Genomic DNA, 21,817 nt, shown 5'->3' with positions numbered 1-21,817 from the left:
TTCATAATGAGCAAAAAAATAAGTCAAACCCTCGTAATGATATCGCATAAATTTTACAATATGTCTTTTTTCCCGTTGTAATTGGAATAGCTTATATGCAATTAAACCATTGTGACACATATAACAGTGTAAAATCATTATGAGACATAATTTATAAGTCAAATAATTAAAAGTTTGCAAGGTTACTCGACTTCGAGGCGCACTTATTCTTATTTTGTTTAATGCAAATTGCAAGTGAAATAAATAATAATGAACTGCGATCCCGCCATTTTTTGTATCATATCGTCTGCACAGATAAAAAATATTCAATATATTTAATAGATTGTGATATTCGCGACAAGAACAATTTCCTTTTGTTTATACTCTATTCATATTTAAAAAAAAGTAAAGTAAACGAAGCTAATCTACCTTTAAATTATTTTTTTTTTTGTGATTAGATTCGGCTATACATAGAACAGATAATGTTTTTCTTACAATATTTTTAAGAGTTCACCAAATTATCATACATACATATTACATAAGTACATAAAACCTGAAACAGCAATCTCATGTTTTGGGGAGCTCTTTAAAACCCTTCTTCATAATAATACGTAAAATAATTGTAATATTTAAATTAATTTAAAGTTCATGTAGCTTTTAACATTTAATGTTATACTTTGTGAACATTACGACTTATAAACTCAATATACTTACTTTATGTAATTTTATTAAATTCATATTCAGATTACTTTTCAATTGTGTTTGGGTTCCACCTTAAACTTTATGGCAGTTGGAGTAACAATACTCTTAAAGATGAATTATTTGTCTAATGTCTTGAATAAATATTAAAGAAAACATGAGTAATACTATTAAATGATAAATTAAAACAATTTAAATGATACCTTATTGTTATCCCAACCTTTTGTATAAATGAAAGTGTAAGTAATACTAAATTACATATTTAAGTAAATGGTAATTTTATATGTTATGAAATAAAATACAATATTAACCAAATCATATAATTACTATACTATACATCTAAATATAATGCCTAAACTTCATCAATTAATTTAAATCTGGTATGCTGAGGTTCAGGTATGACATTGAAATACTTCTTATATATTGTCTGGTTTTCTCTTCCTCCGTAAACTCTTTGTACCCATGTGTGTTCCCAGTTAGGGTCAAATTTCTCACAGGTTACAACCACTTTACCAGGCACCATTGCAAATAGTGTGCCATTTCTTCCAAAACCAACCTGTAATATACAACATTTATTTTCAGATATTTTTTATAAACCAAAAAGCAGATGGGCGAATGTATAGTGACAGATAACCTCAACCAAAAGAATGAGGAACTATGTATATAACTTTTACTACAATACATGAACAAAAATTGGCTACTAGCTCCCATAATTGTAGTTTTCATAGTAGTAGTAGTAACAGCCGGTAAATTTCCCACTGCTCGGATAAGACCTCCTCTTCCATTAACGAGAGAATTTGGAACATATTCCAGCACGCTGTTCCAATGTGGGTTGATGGAATGCACATGTGGCAGAATTTTGATGAAATTAGACACATGCAGGTTTCCTCATGTTTTCCTTCACCGCTGATCACTAGATGAATTATAAAAACAAATTAAGTACAAATATGTGATGGTGCTAGCCTGGGCATGCACCCGCAAACATCGGTAAAGATGCACGCTTTCTAACCACTGGGCTATCTCAGCTCCTATCACATGATTGAATGCGATAGATTTTTGAACATGTCTGTATACTACAGTCTATATCAAACAACCAGGTAATGTCTTATCACTTGGCTAAGAATTTCTTTACTCTTAAATTTAGAGAATATTAAATGACATTTCATGTCACACTTCCAAGCAGGCATGTGGATAATTACCACACAAGCAAGTGGTAAAATTCCCAGCAACATACATCTGACAACGGTTTTTTCCACTGACGAGTATGAGACAAATAAAAATATAAATTATTAAACATGGTAAAACTTGGTTGGTTAAGGGTTTAACATCTTCAATATTTGGTAAACTTAACTTTTTTTGATTACTACTTAAAATATATGGTTATTTTTAATGTCTTGTACACACTGTATAATTCAGATTGAGTTGTTTTTTCACCAAAACTTGTAGTATTTTTACACTTACATTTAACCCTGGATGAAATCTAGGGGTAAGTTGAGTAACCAACATGTGACCAGCCTGTACAGAGTGACCATCTTGCACCTTCCAACCTCTGTGTTTTGGTTTAACTTTACAATTTGTATTTTTAGTACTGCCACCAGTTTTCTTACTTGCGTGACGTATTATTTCTGTGAAAATATTATATTATCCATGCATTTTTAAACTTTAACTATATAATTTCATATTTTTTGTACATATAAACAATATTTTTTTATTAATGTTTAATAGATTTTGTATATATTCCTGTCGAAACATTTTTTAGTTTCACTTTGAAACTTATGAAAAAACAGTGTCTTACCTAAAATCGGTGTTTTATTTCTACTTGTATTTAAAATAGCATTAAAAGACATTCTAGCCGAAATTTGACTTCTCTCAAATATAATAATTGAAAATATATTAAAATTCAAAGGATAAAAATAACCTTAAAAAGTAATTCCCTAAGTCAAGTGTCAAATTATGAGTCTGACAAATGTCATTGTCAACGTTCAAGACTTATTTTATTTTTACACAGTTAAATAAATATGTGCAATATAAATTAAATAATATCAATTACAAAGAAATGTTTTGTTAAGATACTTGTTTATCTTGTAATATTTTTTACATTATTTATAATAGCTCGTAGTATTGATGATGTTTAAAATATATAGTAGAAAATCTCAGAAGGCGATTACGAGATCCGACTGCAGAATCAGTGTACTCATGAATTGTTTGCTATAAACCAAATTTTTACACATATTTATGATTAGGAGAATTGAAATCTATCAGGTTGCCTATCACAATGTGGCCGCTAGTAATCTTAATTAAATGATTAATAATTCATATTCCGTCAAAATTTAATTAAGTTATTTTTTCAATAAAATGTCGTCCACTTTACGGCAACACCTATAAAGACTGAAAAATCATCGCACCTCTTCGCAGCCAGGTGTTCACAGGTATGATTTTGTACGTTTATAGACTCACAACACAGATTCATAAATTATTTATCAAATGAAAGCAATTTTTTTCTGTTTATTATGATATAATATACGGTTGCCTAATAGGCTATTTGAAAAATAAACTGTGAATTATTGCAATCGGTGTACATTATGAGTTTAAAAATGATTATTTACTGACGAAAATTGAAAATAATACTTAATTTTTTCAAAAATCCATAAATAAAAATGCATTTTTTCAAACGTTTGTCACGTGACCCAAAACGCACCTGATTGGCCGGGCTTTTGCTGAAGTCACTTTCTTGTAAACCTTGCTTTTCTACTATATGTACCACAGATTAAAATACTGGAAAGTGACGTCACCGACCCCAATGCATCGCCATATTGTCCAAGTAGCGTTTTTGCGCGCTATTTAAATATGAAATTTTTAAGATGATTTTTTTCCGCAAATATGTACTAGAAATAAAAAACCAACTTTTACTGGGTTCCTTAACTTCTACTAAATAATATAAAATGGATTTATGGATTTTAAAGCCCAATCAAATAGCCTATTGAATCTGACTGCAAAGTTACTGGCTGTTAAAGATAGTAAATATTAAAAGTAGAGTAAAAGAGAGCTAGCGCGTAACATCACTAGTCAGACGAGGATAGCCATTGCCAGCTGTCGGACGGTTTAAAGCCATTGCGCATGCGTCAAATGCTAGTGTTCTCAACCTCTGATAGAATACAATAAAACGAAAAATAATTCGTTAAATTGCAATAATATTTCACGATTCACAATATTTTGACAGTACACAATCTAACGAATTTTGTAAGTTTACGGTGACATATATAGCATAAAAGTTTCTAAAGATTCAAGCGTTATCTGAAAATGTCAAGACTCTTTGTTGCTTTAAAGTAAAATTTAAATAGAAACATTAAAAATAATAAATGCTTGTACAATGTTACATCGGTCGGACGGTAGGGACGCGCAACGTTCCACTTTTATTGAACACGAAATAATAATATAAGATGCGATATTTTTATTTTTGTCTTTATTTTAATGAACTCCATATAGGATAGATCACAAGTATGTTAAAAATCTAAAAGTCTGTAATTTACGGCAAAAATTCAAAATGACAATTTAAATAAAACAAAACGGGTCTATATTTCGTATGACGTCACTGCTGTCTGTCTGCCCACTGATCGTACTTGACCTCACTGGCTTTCATACATTTTTTTCGAACTTTGAAATACTTTTTTGTAAAAAATTAAGTTGGACTATTGATACTCCGAAAAAAAGCTTTATTGACGTATGTTTTGAGCCAATTTGTTCATCTACTTCAATAAAGTTTTCAAATACATGGTTATTGACAGGACCTTCTGACACAAAATTGAGATAAAAGTGATTTCAAGCTGAAAAGAGGAATCTACTTTGCAAACCCAACTTCCATTTTAATTCGAAAATTAATCGCGTTTTTACCTTACGTTTACGTTACTTTAATTCGTAATTATTGTTAAAAAAAAAAAACAATATTATATCAAATATAAACCTTGCAATGGTTCTTTTATATTTTTTTAATATTTTAACAGCAACATTTTCATAAATATTATATTGGTTTCCCTATTGAAGTTCGAGATGATGACACAAGCTCCGACGACTCTGGTGATGATGATCTTGGCTGTGCTGTTCTCTTCCTTAATCAAAACTATTTTATTTTCAAACTTAATTTGTAAAAACAGGGTTATTTTTAGACCTGCCGTCAAACTATAAATAAAAAAAATGACCTTTCATACGAAATCGACCACGTGTTCGAGCAGTTTTCTATGGGAGAGATGAATTTTCTTTCACGTTTCTATCGTTTAAAAAAAGTTGATTTAAGTATGATGGTCTGAACCATCTAATTAAATTTGGCGGGAGGTCCAAATATAACCCTGTAATATGAAATAGGTACTTATTATGATTATTGACCCACCGTCGCTTATCTACCCAACGTTTTATATATCTAGTGGAATGAAGAAATACACACATAATACAGCCATTCCACAATACAGTTACAAGTATTTTGAAACGTTTTTTGGACTACAAGTTATTTTCTGTTTCTCATCACTTACCATTCTATTTAAAAGATCAAGCTAACTTGTACATGGTATAAATATATACGATATATTTAGCCTTATTTATTTTTAATATAATAAACGAAGTTTTATTGGAATACCAAAAAATAACCCTAATTTTTTTAATATGCAGTGCAATGATGTTGTAGTAAACAGATATACATATTATTAGCGCGCAAAAAGTGAAGACTAGAAAACGTCCTAATTGGGACGTTTTCCTTTAGTTGTTTTACGTAGTAATACGTTATAATACATCATAATTACGTAGTAATACGTTTTGCGTCATTAAAACATCTAGTTATTCCTTTTACTTATTGTTTTTATCAAGCTATCCTTTTTACTTTTAACGAAATGTAAAAATAAACTAAAATGAACGGTCCCCGGTGCGGCACACTTTTTTCTGTTGTTTAGTATGGTTATAACATATCTGTTTATTAGAATATCATTGATGCAGTGCCAAGTTGTTTTATTTGAATTTTATTTTTTCACTCTGTAATCTTTTCGTCAACTGGATCACGAGAGGGTTCTTTCTATTGAAGTCCCCGCCAAAAAGGGTTGTTCATACGTTTTGAACGAAATAAACCAGAAAATATTAATGCAATCTAAAATAAGTAAATTTAGCAAGGAAAAACCACCGATCTGAGATTTCAAATCATACGCGTTTCTTACGAGTAGTGGAAGGAGACCACGACAGACAAACAAAATAGCAGGAATTTATATATATATTAATAAATTTCAGACTGACAAAGAAGACAAAGCATTTTATGATAAATTTAAAAATAATTATAAATTTCTAAAATTTAAAATGTACAAGTTACAAATATTTACTGACCAATAGGTTCTTGTTTTAGTTAAGTTTTTGTACTTATATAAGGACTATTCGCTGATTATGTATAGTATACATATACATTATAAGTAATTAATGATGTTAGTTCTAATAAGAAAATAAATTGCAGACTTACTGTCGCGAATACAAAAGAATATAAGCTGATTCTACAATTAAAATCAATTTAAATAATTGCTACAAATTACTTGAAAGACTTACATATTATTTAAATAACCGCTTCAGAAGGTATCAGCGTAGTGCGTTTAGTATGAATGGTTTTATTATCGTATTAGGTAGTTTATTTGTTAAGTTCGTTGTACAACGCACATTGCACAGTGTCTGATTTTAACTGACGGGACGTAGACGCTTTTATTATTGCCGATTAATAAATTGATAATTTTATATTGTTATAGTACTATTAATGAAAAAATGATAGCGATATTAATATTGTTGGTCTTAGTGCTACTCCTTTTAACATCTTGGTTAATATTGGTTAAAGATTGTAATACGTTCAATATTCCGGGGCCGAGACCTTTACCTTTATTTGGCAATGGACTGTTATTCATAACAAAATCAAGAGGTAAGTCACAAATGTTATTAAACATATAAAGTACTATCATAAATAAGTCGTATTTAATAGTAAGTTAAATAAGTATATATTTACACATAAGTAGCATAATTAATAGACATGCGCACTATCTCAAATCGTATTTATTTTAAACTATAAAATACACTAATATATTAAAATAAATACATTATTTAATAAATATCAATAATTAAATAAATTTACACTTGTCTGTTATACGTAGATTACAAAAAAAAACGTCAGAATTAAATTATTTTATTTAATTCTGACGTTTTTTTTTTTTTGTAAAAGATAACGAATTGTAATGAACTTACAACTTTATCGGTAATTTTTCTGTCACAATTATCATAATATAATATAAAAAAATAATAAGATGCTCTTAGTTAAATCAGATTATTAAATAAAATTTGGAATGAATGAAAAACTAAAATGAATTTTTATCGTTATTTTATATTCTCTGCGCCTATATTTCATGTGTTTTTCCTCCTGGCGAAGGCGAAGTGGACCAAGATTGGGTAAAAATAAAATGAATGTCTTTGGATCAGCTCCTAAATAATGTGTCTGCATATTATTATTAATGCTATCAATATATACATTTTTTATTTAATTAATAAGGCTATTAATATTTTTTTACTTCATTATTATTTAAGAATCATTGCCATTTCGCCCGGTAGGGATCAATATATTTAAAACAAATAGATGAAATTGGTTTGTGTATTAAATTCTTATAGAGTTACAGTCATTATCTACAAATGGTCTTACGTTATTTATGTTATGATTTCATTATTACATAATTATACCATAAACGGTTTATTGAGAATAAAGTTAAGAAAGATAATTATTTATAAGATAATCATGATTATTTTCAAACGAAGTGCATTAATTATAATACTCATATAAAAATATACATCACTCATAAAACAGATATATTTACTTTGTGCCGGGTCTAAACACGAGAATATAATTTTCATTTGTAGCTAAAGTGCTAAAATATTAATCTTTAGGTTTAAACAATGTATCGAATTTAATACATATTATGCCATTTGAATACTAAACAGTACTTTTTACATTTGTGAGATTTTATTTTAGAATTCTCAACTTGAGGCCATGGAAGGTGATATATGGTTTCGGAATTCGTACATACTAATAATTTCGTGAAAAAACGTGCTCTACTCACGGCTAGTTAAAGCATTCCATTTAAATATTCATTTATTTTAAATGTTTCTTCAAAGTTCATAAGAACTTCGTTGATATTCAAATGTTTGCGAATCCATAATGAATATCATAGTTAATCTAGATCCCGTCCAATGATATAGCGTCAATTCAATGTTAATTTTATTGATATATCACGTAGGCGCGCCCTTCCACGTTAAAATATATAAAAACACTTATTAATTATGATAAAGTTTATATTTTTTTGCTGTCGTTCACACTTTGTCGTCCCACGCACTGTAAGATATCTCGTAAGCACGAGCGCCGAAAATAATTTAATTTGTAGAGGCTTCATTAGTGAATCTATATTATTCTTTATAGGTACCTCCTACAAAATATAAAATTAAGAAAATCAAATAAAGGAAATAAAGGCTTTTTAAAGGCTTTTTAAAGGCTTAGGATAATTTTAACGACTAAAAAAATTCACAACTTATTCAAGATTTAGAAGAACCAATCCTCCGATTGGTTGATGAAACTGAAACGTTTGATGACTATTTTAATGAATTCCATGTATTGCTTCCTGGGTATCTCATTGACGTTGATTTTAGACTCGTTATTCAGTGTGAATAATAAAAAAAATATATTTTTTTTAATGTTTCAAGGTCGTCAAGTATTAGTACGTAGGTATAACACAATAGAGTAGGTACGTACCATAATTTGTAAATGACAATTCCAAAGGTGTTAAATTTTAAATATAAACAACCAATTTCCAAAAAAAACCACTAATCAAAAAATTAGATGACTTACAGAACTTTATCATCAAATGTAATAGATATAATATGGCTGTTAATGAGATCCCAAAATGTTTACTTTGAAAATATTTCGAAGCTTCTATGACAATAATGTTCAGCTACCATCAATGTTGTATTAGTGTTTGGTATGATCAATGAAATTTTAAAAAGAGTGACAAAAGTCGAAACGATTTTATAGTCATACATATACATATAGCTCAATACATTTTAGATAAATAATATATGTATAGTGGTCCGATAAGATTCAGGCGTTAGAAACAAATCAGAAATAGATCAGAGTGTTCTGAGATATTTACAGACTGTTAGGTCTTACATTGTAAGAGATAAACACGCATAGGTACTTTGTATAAACCATTAGTCTCGTAACAGTCGTAACAAAGAAAAATAAAACAATTTAAACGTTACAACTACATCATAACAATTGGTCATTTAACTGTTGTAATTACTACTAATTATGTTCGGATGATCTCTCAATCATTTACGCGATTTTCCAATACTTGCATTTATATAGTAAAGTAAATATGTAACAAGTTTCGGAAGTTGAAACTAAATTTTGACTTACTGTCTATCACTATTAATTTTTTTCCGATGAAAAGAAAATAAATATACAAATAACTTTTATTTCTTACCTCTCTTCTTCTGGTCTGGATTCATTTGATGAGTCACTACATATAATTGAATAATACTTTATTCAAATGAGAAGGCATTTATTTTAACTTGATAAACAATTATTATTATACATCACTAATTAAAGATATTAACCAAACAAGAAATGTCTACCAGTTGCTGACTAATTTTGAATCGGCTGATTTAATTGAAAACAATAGTCGTCTTGGACTTTTTCTCCAATATTAAGTCAACTTACATTATACCTGTTTTATATTATCAATTGATAGCGAGAGATTTCTTATAATTTTGAACTAAAGATATATTATATATATATATATATATATATAGATATATTTTTCAACCGACTTCAAAAAGGAGGAGGTTATCAATTCGTCTGTATTTTTTTTATGTTTGTTACTTCATAACTTTTCAATGGGTGAACCGATTTTGATAATTTTTTTTGTTTGAAAGGTAGTGCTTCTCGTGGGGTCCCATTTTAATTTTATTTTTTTCCGATGATGGTATCCGTGTGAAAACGACATAAGTCTTAAATTTGCATTATGTATATGTGCGACTAATAGGTGAATAACTGAAAATCACGTTAACCAATTTTGATTTTATGCCAAGAACACCCTACAGTATATCTATCAAAAAACAATACGAGAATACTTTAACAAATATGCGTTTTACAAATTACCTTTTATACAATAATATACTGGATCTATCAAGGGCTCGTATCGCTTCTTTCTTTTGATTGTTGGGGCAAGGGCATCGTGACTGACACCAGCTCCAAATAACAATAATTATAACTACATCATATAATCGTAAATCGACTTTTAAGTAGTCTAATATTTTTCATTTCATTTTACTTAGGAGGACTCTAAAAAATATGTTGAATACGCAATTATTTTTATTACTTTTTAGTACATATTCATTTGTTTTAAAATAGTGTTTTTTTTGAAGTCGGTTTTTCTTTTTGTTCAAATTTTTATTTATTATAATTTTAATTAAAAAAAACCTTTTAAGAAATAAAATAATACTTACCATTGATCTTTGAAAATTTTAATTCCGACTTTAAATGTTTTATAGCTTGAAAATATTTCCAGCGAAGTTTTTTTAATTTTTATTTTTTTGTCTTCTCAGAATTTTATAATATTTAGTATGTTTACTTAATGCGTTAGCTGGTTTGTTTACTATCACCATACCACTTGTTAAAACATCGAGGTCGATTGTCGGATACGTTTAAGAAGTCGTATAAACGTCGTTGACCTTGCTCGATTGGGTGTTGCCGATAAATATACCGAGCGGAAATCTTACTTCAGTTTGTAGAAAAAATGATTTAATTTAATTTACTAGGGAACAAATGTGTGAGGGATGCATCGCAAATTGCGAATTCAACGTACCGATTATTGAAAAAAAAAACGTTAAAAATATTGCTAAAGATAGTCTGCAATAATTAACCGAACGTTCCGATTATTAAATCTCGTTATTTATATTACTATTCGTTGACTGAAATGGGCATAGATGTAAAGCCTGTTGTAATCCCACTACTGGGCTAAGGCCTCCCCTCTCTTTGAGGAGGAAGTTACACTATTATAGTTTATTATTTTTATAGTATATGTTGGCGGACGAGCACATGGGCCACCTGATAATAAGTGGTCACCATCACCCATAGACAATGACGCTGTAAGAAATATTAACTATTCCTTACATCGTCAATGTGCCACCAACCTAGGAAACTAAGATGTTATGTCCCTTGTGCCTGTAGTTACACTGGCTCACTCACCCTTCAAACCGGAATACAACAATACTGAGACCTGTTATTTGGCAGTAGAATAACTGATGAGTGGGTGGTACCTACCCAGACTGGGTAGATAAAATACCTACAAAGCCCTACCACCAAATGTAAGTTTATTCCAATCCCAGATCTTCCAGACCTTAGAGATCGTGACATTGAATGATATTATAAGAGGTTTTCGAAGAACTTTGGAACTAAAATTACAATTGATATAAGTCGTCAAGAGGAAACGTCTCGCATAAATAATGAAGTTGAACTATTAGCGACACGCTTAAATTTAAGATTTATTTATCCCTATTCTTTTATTGATTAGAATAGATTTTACAAGTGAATAGAAAATACGTTCATAAAACATTTACGGTTTACGGGGGATGAAAATTTATTCACTAGTGATATAAAATAAGTAAATAAATATTTTAAAAAAGTTGGAATTTGAAACACTTTTATTATTAAAATGAGTCCACCCGGACCATGTTGTAATAGCATTAAACTAAACGAAACTTAAAGTATTGTATTGTTTTATCTAAATTGAAGCTTTATTTCCAGATTTCCTGCCGCTTCTTCATAGACTAAGAGAAGAATACGGAGACGCGTACAGAGTGCACCTCCTACACACCGCATATATTGTCCTATCACACCCCAAGTATATAGAGGTACTACTTCAACTTCTTATGACCCCTCCCCCTATTCTTATAATAGCTTGTTAATTTTTTATACGGAGAATCAGAATTGAGATTTAATCGAATAATGCTGTTAATATTCTTGTCACTATAGTACGCGATCATAAATTTTTGTTAATTTACTATTTTACATTTTAATGTGTATATAATTCGTCATATCCTCAATATAAATAGATAATGCGTTGAAATATATTGAATTACAAATTGAATTTGCATTATAAAAGTGTTTACTAAGAGTTATTACATTTTTATTATTTATTGTATTACTCCGGCTTTACCAATTAAGAATAAAGTAAAACAAGTAACACGATTATATATTTTTTGCTTAAAGTTTAGCTATAATTTCAATTTTTGTGACAGGGCCTCATGTCTAGCACAGAAATAATAACTAAAGGCTACTCGTATTATTTCCTGAGACCCTGGCTTGGTGATGGACTTCTAACATCTACAGGTATAACTGTCAAACTATTATTAAATTATTTAGCTTAATATGTATGTAACCAATCCAATATAGAAAATCGATTTAACCTCTTTTTGCTATGATTTTGATTGATCACCATTTGAAACATTAAAGGTAGTAAAATCCTCGGGTGCCTTCTATAAACAGAGCGTTACTGGTAAATAACTAATAATCTACCATGTTACTGGAAAGCTTAGAAAGAAGTTGCTTAGATTAATGAAACTCTCTACAAATAAATCTGTGAAATTTTTCTTTTAAAAATTAACAGTATGCTTCACACTATTGAGAATTGTTATATAATTTGGATAACAATAGTATACTAAGTTTCAGTCTATTTCACCGACGATTGAATAATTTCTACTAACTAGACATATAATGCTTGTGGGATCATCTTATCCTCCTAATAGTAAAAATGCGAAAGTTTGTGAGGATGGATTTATATGTTTATTACTCTTTTCCGAAAAAACCACTGAACGGATTTCGATGAAACTATACAGTAATATAGGTTATAAATCAGAAGAACAGATAGAATACAATTTATAAGGATTTTATGTTATTCGGTTATAATAATATATTGATATATATATATAAAGTATCCGTATGAAGTCGGGGCTGGTCGCTAGTATTATAATAAAAATACAGCAATCGTATAATCTTCAGTTATTATTTGAAATTTAAATTGAACGACGAGGTGAGGAAACGACATATGAATAAGGTCATCAAAAGTTTATCACAACGTTATTCCCAATATTATAATTGCAGTTAGCAAACACTAGGAGTGTTATTCTCATAACGTATTAATACAGCAGTAAATAATAATAAGAAATATTGCAATAAAAAGTAGCTCTACAGTTACGTTCTTTTTTTTTTAAATATAATTAATAATGAAAAATATTTCTTTCCCTTGCTTCATAAATTATTCACGATCTTTACCTGTTGTATTTACATACACCTCTTTATGAATATAAAATAGGCTTTAAACCTTTAAACTTTTGAAACCGGCTCCATCTTATCAGTAATAACACTGGTTAACTTACACATCAAACCAGAATAATGGATAACAGAGGCGTTAGAACAATTTGCTAGTGGACGGTAATTATGCTAGACAAGTCCGATGCTACTAATAAGCTTATCGAACAAGTTATTTAAAAATAAGTGATATGCAATAATAATTCAAAGATTGTTGACAGTTGTAAGAAAACGTGAATCTTTAAAGTGGAAGCAGCAGGTTGAATCACCCGGTCAAGAACAATTAGATTTTTATCTTATGCTCCGCGATGAATGAAAACACCGTGAGAAAACTTGCATATTTCTGATAAAAATCATACACACTAAACATACTTCCTTTACAATATTTGTAAAGGAATTGTTTTTAGTGCTTTTTAGTATATAATGCTCCATAAATTTCCAATAAATGGGAGGAACTTTTGCCTAGCATTGCATTAACAAAAGGTTCTTTGCTTTCTAAAAAAAATTAATTATTTTAAGGTCACAGATGGAGAACAACGAGGAAGTTCTTAACGCCAGCGTTTCATTTCAACATTCTACAAAACTTTTTACCAGTTTTCTTGAAAAACGAAAAGATTTTGATAAAGAAATTACAAAATTACACGGACGGTAAAGCTTTCGACGCTTTTCCCGTTATAGCATTGACGGCCTTGGATAACGTAACAGGTAATCAATGTTTTCACTCACTTTATTTATTCAAAATACTCAATTATACAAAAAAATGTATCAAAGACTTATCAAACATAAAAAAAATTATAAATAAGCTGTCAAAATGTTTTCCTATGGCATTGTTCCTTAGACGGAAGTGCCATTAAGTATCTCAATATTTCGACATACTTTAAACTGAGTTTTAGCAATGAGTTAAAAAATATATAAGTATAAATTACACTTTTTTCCTTTTCGTAAATAAATGTCTTTTGAAGTTGATTGTGTTAGTAACGTTATCTCATTTATATAAATAATAAATTATATAAATTGTAACATGTTCCGGTAGAATATGTTATAACTCAAAAAATTCAAATATATTATTAATTATTTATTTGTGCTTTGCTCAATAAAAAAGATCGATAAAAAAATATTATTTGCAGAATCCATTATGGGCGTTTCTTTCGATGCTCAAAACAATAGCGAATCTAAATATGTAAAAGCGATTGAGTCGTAAGTATGTTTGAATAATAAGCATAGTTTTTATGGTATTGTACGAACTCACAGTGTTAACTTAAATTTTAGTCTTTCCAAGATCCTGTCATTGAGAATGCGAAACCCATTCATGGGAGAAGACGCAATATTCAATTTATTCCCGTATAAAAAGATACGAGACGAAGCAACGGAAATACTGCACTCACATACAAGAGAAGTAATCAATATGAGACGTAAAGAATTGGAAAAATCAAACATCACTAATCTGAATGGAACCTCTGATTTAGGTATATAGATATACTAACGAAAATATAATTTGCAAATTTTGAAATGTTTCAGATTTTTATTATACTGTTTAAAAATGCGGCTTTATGGCTAACTAACAAAAACTTTTTAATTACCACAAAATTAGCTATAAAAAGTTTTTGTAACAAACCATTGAAATACTTTGAATTAATTTTATTAAGTTATATTATTGCCTTCTTACTCAACGTAAAATTAAATTATTTATTAACTCGTACGTTTCAGGTATAAAGAATAAGCATGCATTTTTGGACCTGCTCCTTCTATCCGAAGTTGACGGTAAGCAAATCAGCATCGAGCACGTGAGGGAAGAAGTGGACACATTCTTATTCGAGGTGACTTTAAATGTATTATTTTCGTAACAAGTTCTTTTTCGGATAAAGATTTAATATAAACAAAAAAAAAAGTAATCTGTGTAATTAAATATTTTTTCGCACATAACAATTTGGTTTTTCAAGAATCTTACAACATTTATTTGTTTATTGAAATTTAAAAATAAGATATGTAATAAAAACGTAAAAAAAACTGATAATTTTTCTTTAAATTTAATAAAGGTTATTCGCTTAAGGTTTTATTTTATTTTTAGGGTCACGATACGACCAGTTCCGGAATTTGTTTTGCGCTGTATTGCCTCTCAAAACATCCGGAAATTCAAGAGAAAATTCTAGAAGAACAGAGAAGTATCATCGGAGAAAACTTAGACAGAGATCCAATCTACACGTATGTTATATTAACATTTTATTTTATAACTTTCCGTATTTGAGGGAAAAAGACAGATTCGATTACGAATGCCATTTTCAAAATAATTTAAACTATACTGAAAAATAAAATTTCAATTCAAAAATATTTGTTTCTACCATAATGCGATGAAACGTGGAATAATTCCAAAATCTGCCAACGGGTGGGTTCACGTGACAACCTTTGACTCTATCTCGGCTGGTGAAACCACCAGATACTGATAAAAATATTTTAAAACACATATTCCTATGTAATAATTTACATGTAATATTTTACAGGGAAGTCCAACAAATGAAATATTTAGAACTAGTTATCAAAGAGAGTCTTCGAATATATCCTTCTGTACCTTTAATAGAAAGGCTCGTGACAAAAGATACAGGTAAGTTTTAATTTTTTTTTGCGCAAAATTATACACATTATAAACGATAATTGTTATATTATGCTAATGATACAATTTAAATGAAAAAAAAACTCTTAATATGAAAACAAAAATGTAATTTACAATATAATATATTAAATTATTATGTTAATGAGCATTATAATGACCAAACATTTACTATCAAAATTGAGAATAATTTATAATTTAATTTTTCTTTTATTAAAATTATTTCATTATAAGAGCACTTTATTGAGCCCAGTGTGAGGATATTGTCGTTTTGACAAAATAGCTTTAATATAAAATTTAATTCTATATTAACATCACCAAATTGTATTCAAAATATTATGTTCAACGCTTTTAAAATTGTTAAAATAGTAAATAATTTCATGAAACGAGATCGTAGTATATTTATTTCAAATCTATAGGTAGGTATATATCTATGTAGATTTGCTTGTCGCCAATAGAGGAGCAAAGATCTAATAAATTAATAGTATTTTAAATACTATATTCACATCAATGCATAAATAATTAATTTAATAACGATGTTTTTAAATATTTATTACTGCAAAATGGGTTTTTCCGCCGATATGTGTATACGGAGATAGTTACCACAAATGCGTCAAATTGTGTAAGTAACCGAACGCACTGATATCAAAAAGGAAAAATAATTTACAATTAATCTGTTTTTTTTTATTGTTACTCGTAAACTCCGTCAGGTATGAAACTTTTGAGAATATTCTTTTTTTTCTTAGGATTTATTTCTCAGTATTATTTGAAGACAGTTTTGTGTTTGTCATAAAATTCAATACTATATTAACAGTACATAATGTCACTTGTGTAATTTAGTTTAAAACATACAATATAAATATACGAGTCAAACGTCAATCCTCTTTTATTCCAATAGGGATAAAATAGCAAATAATTTTAACCTTACAGTTACTTAAAAATAAGAATAATTCCTTAGGTATTTAATAAGAACTTAAAACGAAAATGAAAACGCTTAGGTACGTCATTGCGGTTACTACTGTACAATGATAATTACAAAAATGCAAATTATGTTGAGTGATGTCGTTAAAATTGATAAAAAACGTTTACATACTTCGTAACCTGTGTCACTTGTTTTAAACAGAATCAAAGATCACCGTTAATACATATATTCATATTTAATTATTGTACGGCGTAATATCAGACAATCATTCGATTTTTTTCGTTTACGCTCTCAAAACCGGAATATTAATTAAGAAACAAACTACTAGTCTACTAAATATGCTTGAACTGTCCACAATGGATTATTTACCAGTGAACGTAAATCGTTCCTAACTGAGGTTCACGTATTTTTATTGTTATGTTAATGACTGTATCCCTAGTCAACTTCTTAATGAAAAGCTTGTATGGGCACGCTTCCCATGAAATAAAAAGATTTAACAATCAATCTACATATGTTTACGTAAACATCTTTTCGAGTTTTTTGGTAATACCTGCCACACTACACATCCATTGTTCAGTTGATACCTAGAATACTTAATAATAGCTAATGAAATTTGAATATGATTTAATAAACAAGGCAGTAAATTATCTTATATACACGTTTCACATGTAATCTATATTATAGTAAATTATCTATTGTCACGCTCAGAACAAAAAAACTCGGTTAATTTGCAGACAATAATAATTGAATAATTAATTAGATACTCGCTTGACTCGCATTCTTTTATTGTTTAAAGACAACCTTTCGAATCCTTAATTTGATGTATTTAAAAATACAAACATAGAAAAGCGTTTAGTTTTCACTAAAAATTAATGTTTCAACAGTTTACAACATTACAAATCTCAGTCTTCTCGAATCACATGTCATTTTTAACCGTCGTGACGTATTAATTACTAGTTATAGTACGACACACATATGTAGATGTAGCATCGGCAAATTCAATAAAACCGATTACTGCCTACATTACATTACATTACCTACATTTTTTACAATTTTTGTTGGTCTGTTTGTTTGTTCCGGCTAATCTCTGGAACGGCTGGACCGATTTTGACGGGACTTTCAATGGCAGATAACTAATATAATAGAGAGTAACTTAGGCTACACTATTTTTTATTTTTTGTTAAATTCAAGCGCGTACAAGTCGCAGAGCGTACTTGAATCGGATGTGATCGGTTTTACGAATTTAGCCGATGCTACATCTAAGTTGTGTCGTACTATATATGCCATTATAAAGATTCACTATTCCCTATGTTTGTAATAAAAAATCGAATCTATAGCAACGTGTAGCGGTCGACCTTCAAGCTTTATACGGCAACGTGTATCTCTCGGAACTAGTCTACTAGAGGTCTACTAAAGGTTGACTGAGTCTCAACGTATAATCAAAAGATTAAGTCGATTTAGTCCAGTGATAAAATACGTAAATTTTTTAGTGATTTTAATTCGAAGACGTTGAAAACATGTGACATATGAAATAAATGACATGATTATGTATTCAGAATTTCTAAACCTTCTTCTCAATAAGGAGATGTCTTACCCCAGCAGTGTCCTATATATGCATATAGTAAAACCCCACATTGGAATTGCTTTATCATTTTAAAAAATTACATTCGCATTACAATCATATATATATATATATATATATAGGTATATTACTTAGATAATATCTATGAAAATAAAAATATTACACTATTTTTCGTATTCGCTAAAATATGTTCTTGTTTTTTTTTATTATTATTATTATTTATTCGTTACCACAGTTTACATAGCATATTTAAGGTTGGGTCCCTCTAGTGAGCATGTTACATACTCGTGTCAAAGGGACCCACTCTTCCATAACATGTGTTATATGTAAAATAATGAATTATTCTTTGAAAAGTACGTCTAAATTAGTTTTTCTAAAGTCTTCATTCATTCATATCACTAAAAGTAGTAAATCCAACTCAGAATTTTTAATAGAGATTATTTATAGAAAATATTCCGATAACCTTTAAAAATATTGTGACAAAAAATACTAAAGATCAAATATCAAGAAAAGAATAAACATCATTATAATTATTGTGTTTATAATAACAGTTCATAAAACAAAAAAGTATGAAATTTAATTGACACAATATTTTAAACTATAAAACAATAATCTAAGCTCATATAACAAAATATTGTTATTATTTAGCTTCAATGACCTGGATAAGTTCGTTTACTTTACTTAACACTTTTTCCAGAGATTGATGGTCTAAAAATAAGAAAAGGTACATCGGTGATAGTCAACATTTTCGAAATGCATCGAAACCCCGAACTTTACGATAATCCAATGGAGTTCCGACCTGAGAGATTTGAAACTTCATCGGCTAGTACGGCGAAGAACGCTTTCAGTTGGCTTGCTTTCAGCGCTGGCCCGAGGAATTGTATTGGTAAGAAATTAATTATGCATCTTTATTGCGTAAATTCCGCCTTCGTCTCGACCATTTTCACCTTCGGCGATAATGATGAAAGAGATTAGCTGCACAGAACTTATTAAAGTTACCATTGCCCATACACTCTCTTAATCTGATAGAACGTCATTCTGATATGACCTGACAAAATTCTAGCGCAGAACCAACGGCTTCACATATTTACTAGGGCTTGGGAGTATTTATTGATAGATTTTTTGTTGCGTACAAGGGTTATAATTTAACAATTCTTAGTATCTCATACCTAAAGCATTATAATATATCCCCAAAGCAGTTAAAATCCTTGATGTGAGCAAAACAAGTGTTAGTGTGTTAGTGATTAGTATAGATTTTGAGATCATTTTTATCGTATTAAATATGAACTAAATGAGCGTTATTGAATCGGTTATACAATACAAAACTGCATGATGGTAATGCAATGCACGCATTAATTAATTCATAAAATACATCATGTGATTACGCAATAGTAGCGTGCAAACAAATCTAATAGTAACGTACAAACAAATCTGACAATACATTGTAATAGCATTGTCAAGTATGTAATCGCAATACAAGATTCACGAGTCGAGCTAAACAATCAAAAATAATGAAAAATGCATTCAAATTAAACAGAAAAAAGATCTCTCAAGTACTCTGAGACAAAAATCAAATTAGACGAGCGATGGCTAATATCACGGGGGCACACTGAACTACATTTATTTTCGGAGTATCGTCTAAAAATATGAACAGGCCCTTTAAAAAATCATTCATTCACTCATTATTATGAATGAATGATTCGATTTCGAATTCGTGAGAATTTAAATAAGTAATGTGTACATTATTTTTTCAGGTCAAAAATTCGCGATGATGGAAATGAAAGTCACAATTGCTAGTATTGTGAAGAATTTCGTGCTACTGCCGGAGGACGGACAAGATATTGGAGTCTGTGCTGAACTCATACTGCGATCAGATACCGGAGTTAAATTGAAATTGAAACCTAGACACAAGAAGTACTAAATACAGAAGCAAAATAGAACTTATTGAATAATATAATGATTTGTGAATAACCTACCTTACATTCAACGCACACGCGCTCCACTAAGATAGTGTAGGCTTCAAATTGTAATCTTTGTAACTTACGATAGCATTAAGCTTAATGGTTGTTCCATTTGATTCATTAAAATCCTTTGAATCAGGTAATTATTGGTACAATATATACAGACTTCGAACTTAAACCGATCACAACGAGATTTAGCTAAAACGTATTTTTAAGAGGATTTTTTTTACAACAGACCGTGAGATAGTACTGTAACACAACACAGGTATATAGATTTTTATATATTTGTAACGGGTATGTTTTTATATATAAATATACATGTAACATATTGATTAAAATATAAATTTGGTATTGAATAAAATATAAATTTATATTCAGAAAGCCCTTATTTTGTCAATTTTATAAATCAATTATTGATAGGATTAATGTATGAAATATATATTTTTAATACATAGTTATTAATATATTTTTCTAACCCAAGGTTGAGTGTTCATTTTTAAATAGTTATTATATAGATTTAATTTACTGTATCTTGAATTGTACATTGTACTGATGATAATATTATTTTAAAGTAATAGAAAAAAAAGCCAATGTGTCTTTTAATAGAAACTATCGACAATTACAATATAAAAGCATTAAGTACATTCTTTTTAATTTTAATAATTTCTTTTTGCTCTTTCTGTGGCTTTCTTTGCTGCACAACGCGGTTCAATTATAATTGTGATATATAAAATAAATAAGTTATGTATGTAATTTTTTTTTATAAATACATTAATAGACTATAAAAAACTTAAGTATAATAATAAATTTTATCACATGTTATTTTTTTAATATCACTATTCTAATTAAAGTTCCATAGAGATATAGTCGTTATGAGTTAAACGTGTATATTTCTATGTTTGACTTAGGTATCATAGCTCGTATAGGAATAAGTTGACTTAGATCAAATTTGAAGAATATGAAATTGTTAAAGAGACGTAAGCAAATTGTATTACAACTCAGATGGATTTAAGATCGACTAGCCTGTAACTTTGATGATTTTATAATAAAAGGGACCACCTGATGCTGCAATATCACCTGGAATCAGTAGAATATCTACCAACCTCTGTAACTTATAAAGGTTGGTAGGTATTCTACTGATTATCAAAGTGATATGCGTACATAATTTGGGTTATGGTATATTTATTTATTTGTGACTAGCTGTGTCCGCGACCTTATACGCGTTTGAATATAACAAAAAAAAAATATTGCAGCCTTAATTACTCCTTATTATATCAGTTTTTTGCTAGTGAAAGTCCCGTCCAAATCGGTCCAGCCGTTCTACAGATTAGCCTAAACAAACAGACCGACAGACAAACAAAAATTGTAAAAAATGTTCTTTTGGTATATGTTCCGTGTATACATACATATATATATGCATTGAGTAAAAAAGGGCTATTTTAGTATTACAAACAGACACTCCAATTTTATTATATGTAAGTCTTAAAGTAACGTAACAGCCTGGTAAATTTCCCACTCCTGGACTAAGGCCTCCTCTCCCATTAAGGAGTTAAGGAGGTTTTGGAACATATTCCACCACGCTGTTCCAAGGCGGGTTGGAGGAATGCACATGTGGCTCAATTTAGATGAAATTAGACACATGCAGGTTTCC

General features: G+C 29.3%; 2 protein-coding genes across 2 annotated transcripts; one reads left to right on the top strand and one right to left on the bottom strand.

Annotated features, from left to right (window-relative positions):
• Nucleotides 1-984: 984 nt before the first annotated feature.
• Nucleotides 985-2,653, bottom strand: LOC124544153 (39S ribosomal protein L27, mitochondrial). Its single transcript, XM_047122610.1, has 3 exons — nt 2,474-2,653; nt 2,140-2,303; nt 985-1,234 (listed from the first exon to the last, which is right to left on the bottom strand). The coding sequence occupies exons 1-3, from the start codon at nt 2,523-2,525 to the stop codon at nt 1,031-1,033; spliced, it is 420 nt and encodes a 139-aa protein (XP_046978566.1). The 5' UTR covers nt 2,526-2,653; the 3' UTR covers nt 985-1,030.
• Nucleotides 2,654-6,308: 3,655 nt separating this feature from the next.
• On the top strand, nt 6,309-21,338 carry LOC124544276 (cytochrome P450 4d2-like). The gene is made up of 11 exons (XM_047122753.1): nt 6,309-6,610; nt 11,534-11,640; nt 12,028-12,118; nt 13,616-13,801; nt 14,224-14,293; nt 14,366-14,562; nt 14,804-14,913; nt 15,165-15,298; nt 15,595-15,695; nt 18,903-19,091; nt 19,960-21,338. The coding sequence occupies exons 1-11, from the start codon at nt 6,460-6,462 to the stop codon at nt 20,124-20,126; spliced, it is 1,503 nt and encodes a 500-aa protein (XP_046978709.1). The 5' UTR covers nt 6,309-6,459; the 3' UTR covers nt 20,127-21,338.
• Nucleotides 21,339-21,817: the final 479 nt, after the last annotated feature.

Source organism: Vanessa cardui, chromosome 4, assembly GCF_905220365.1.
Source record: "Vanessa cardui chromosome 4, ilVanCard2.1, whole genome shotgun sequence".
In the NCBI taxonomy this organism is placed as follows: domain Eukaryota; kingdom Metazoa; phylum Arthropoda; class Insecta; order Lepidoptera; family Nymphalidae; genus Vanessa; species Vanessa cardui.
Note: the sequence above shows the minus strand (reverse complement) of the source record. Positions and strands in the feature narration are given on the sequence as shown.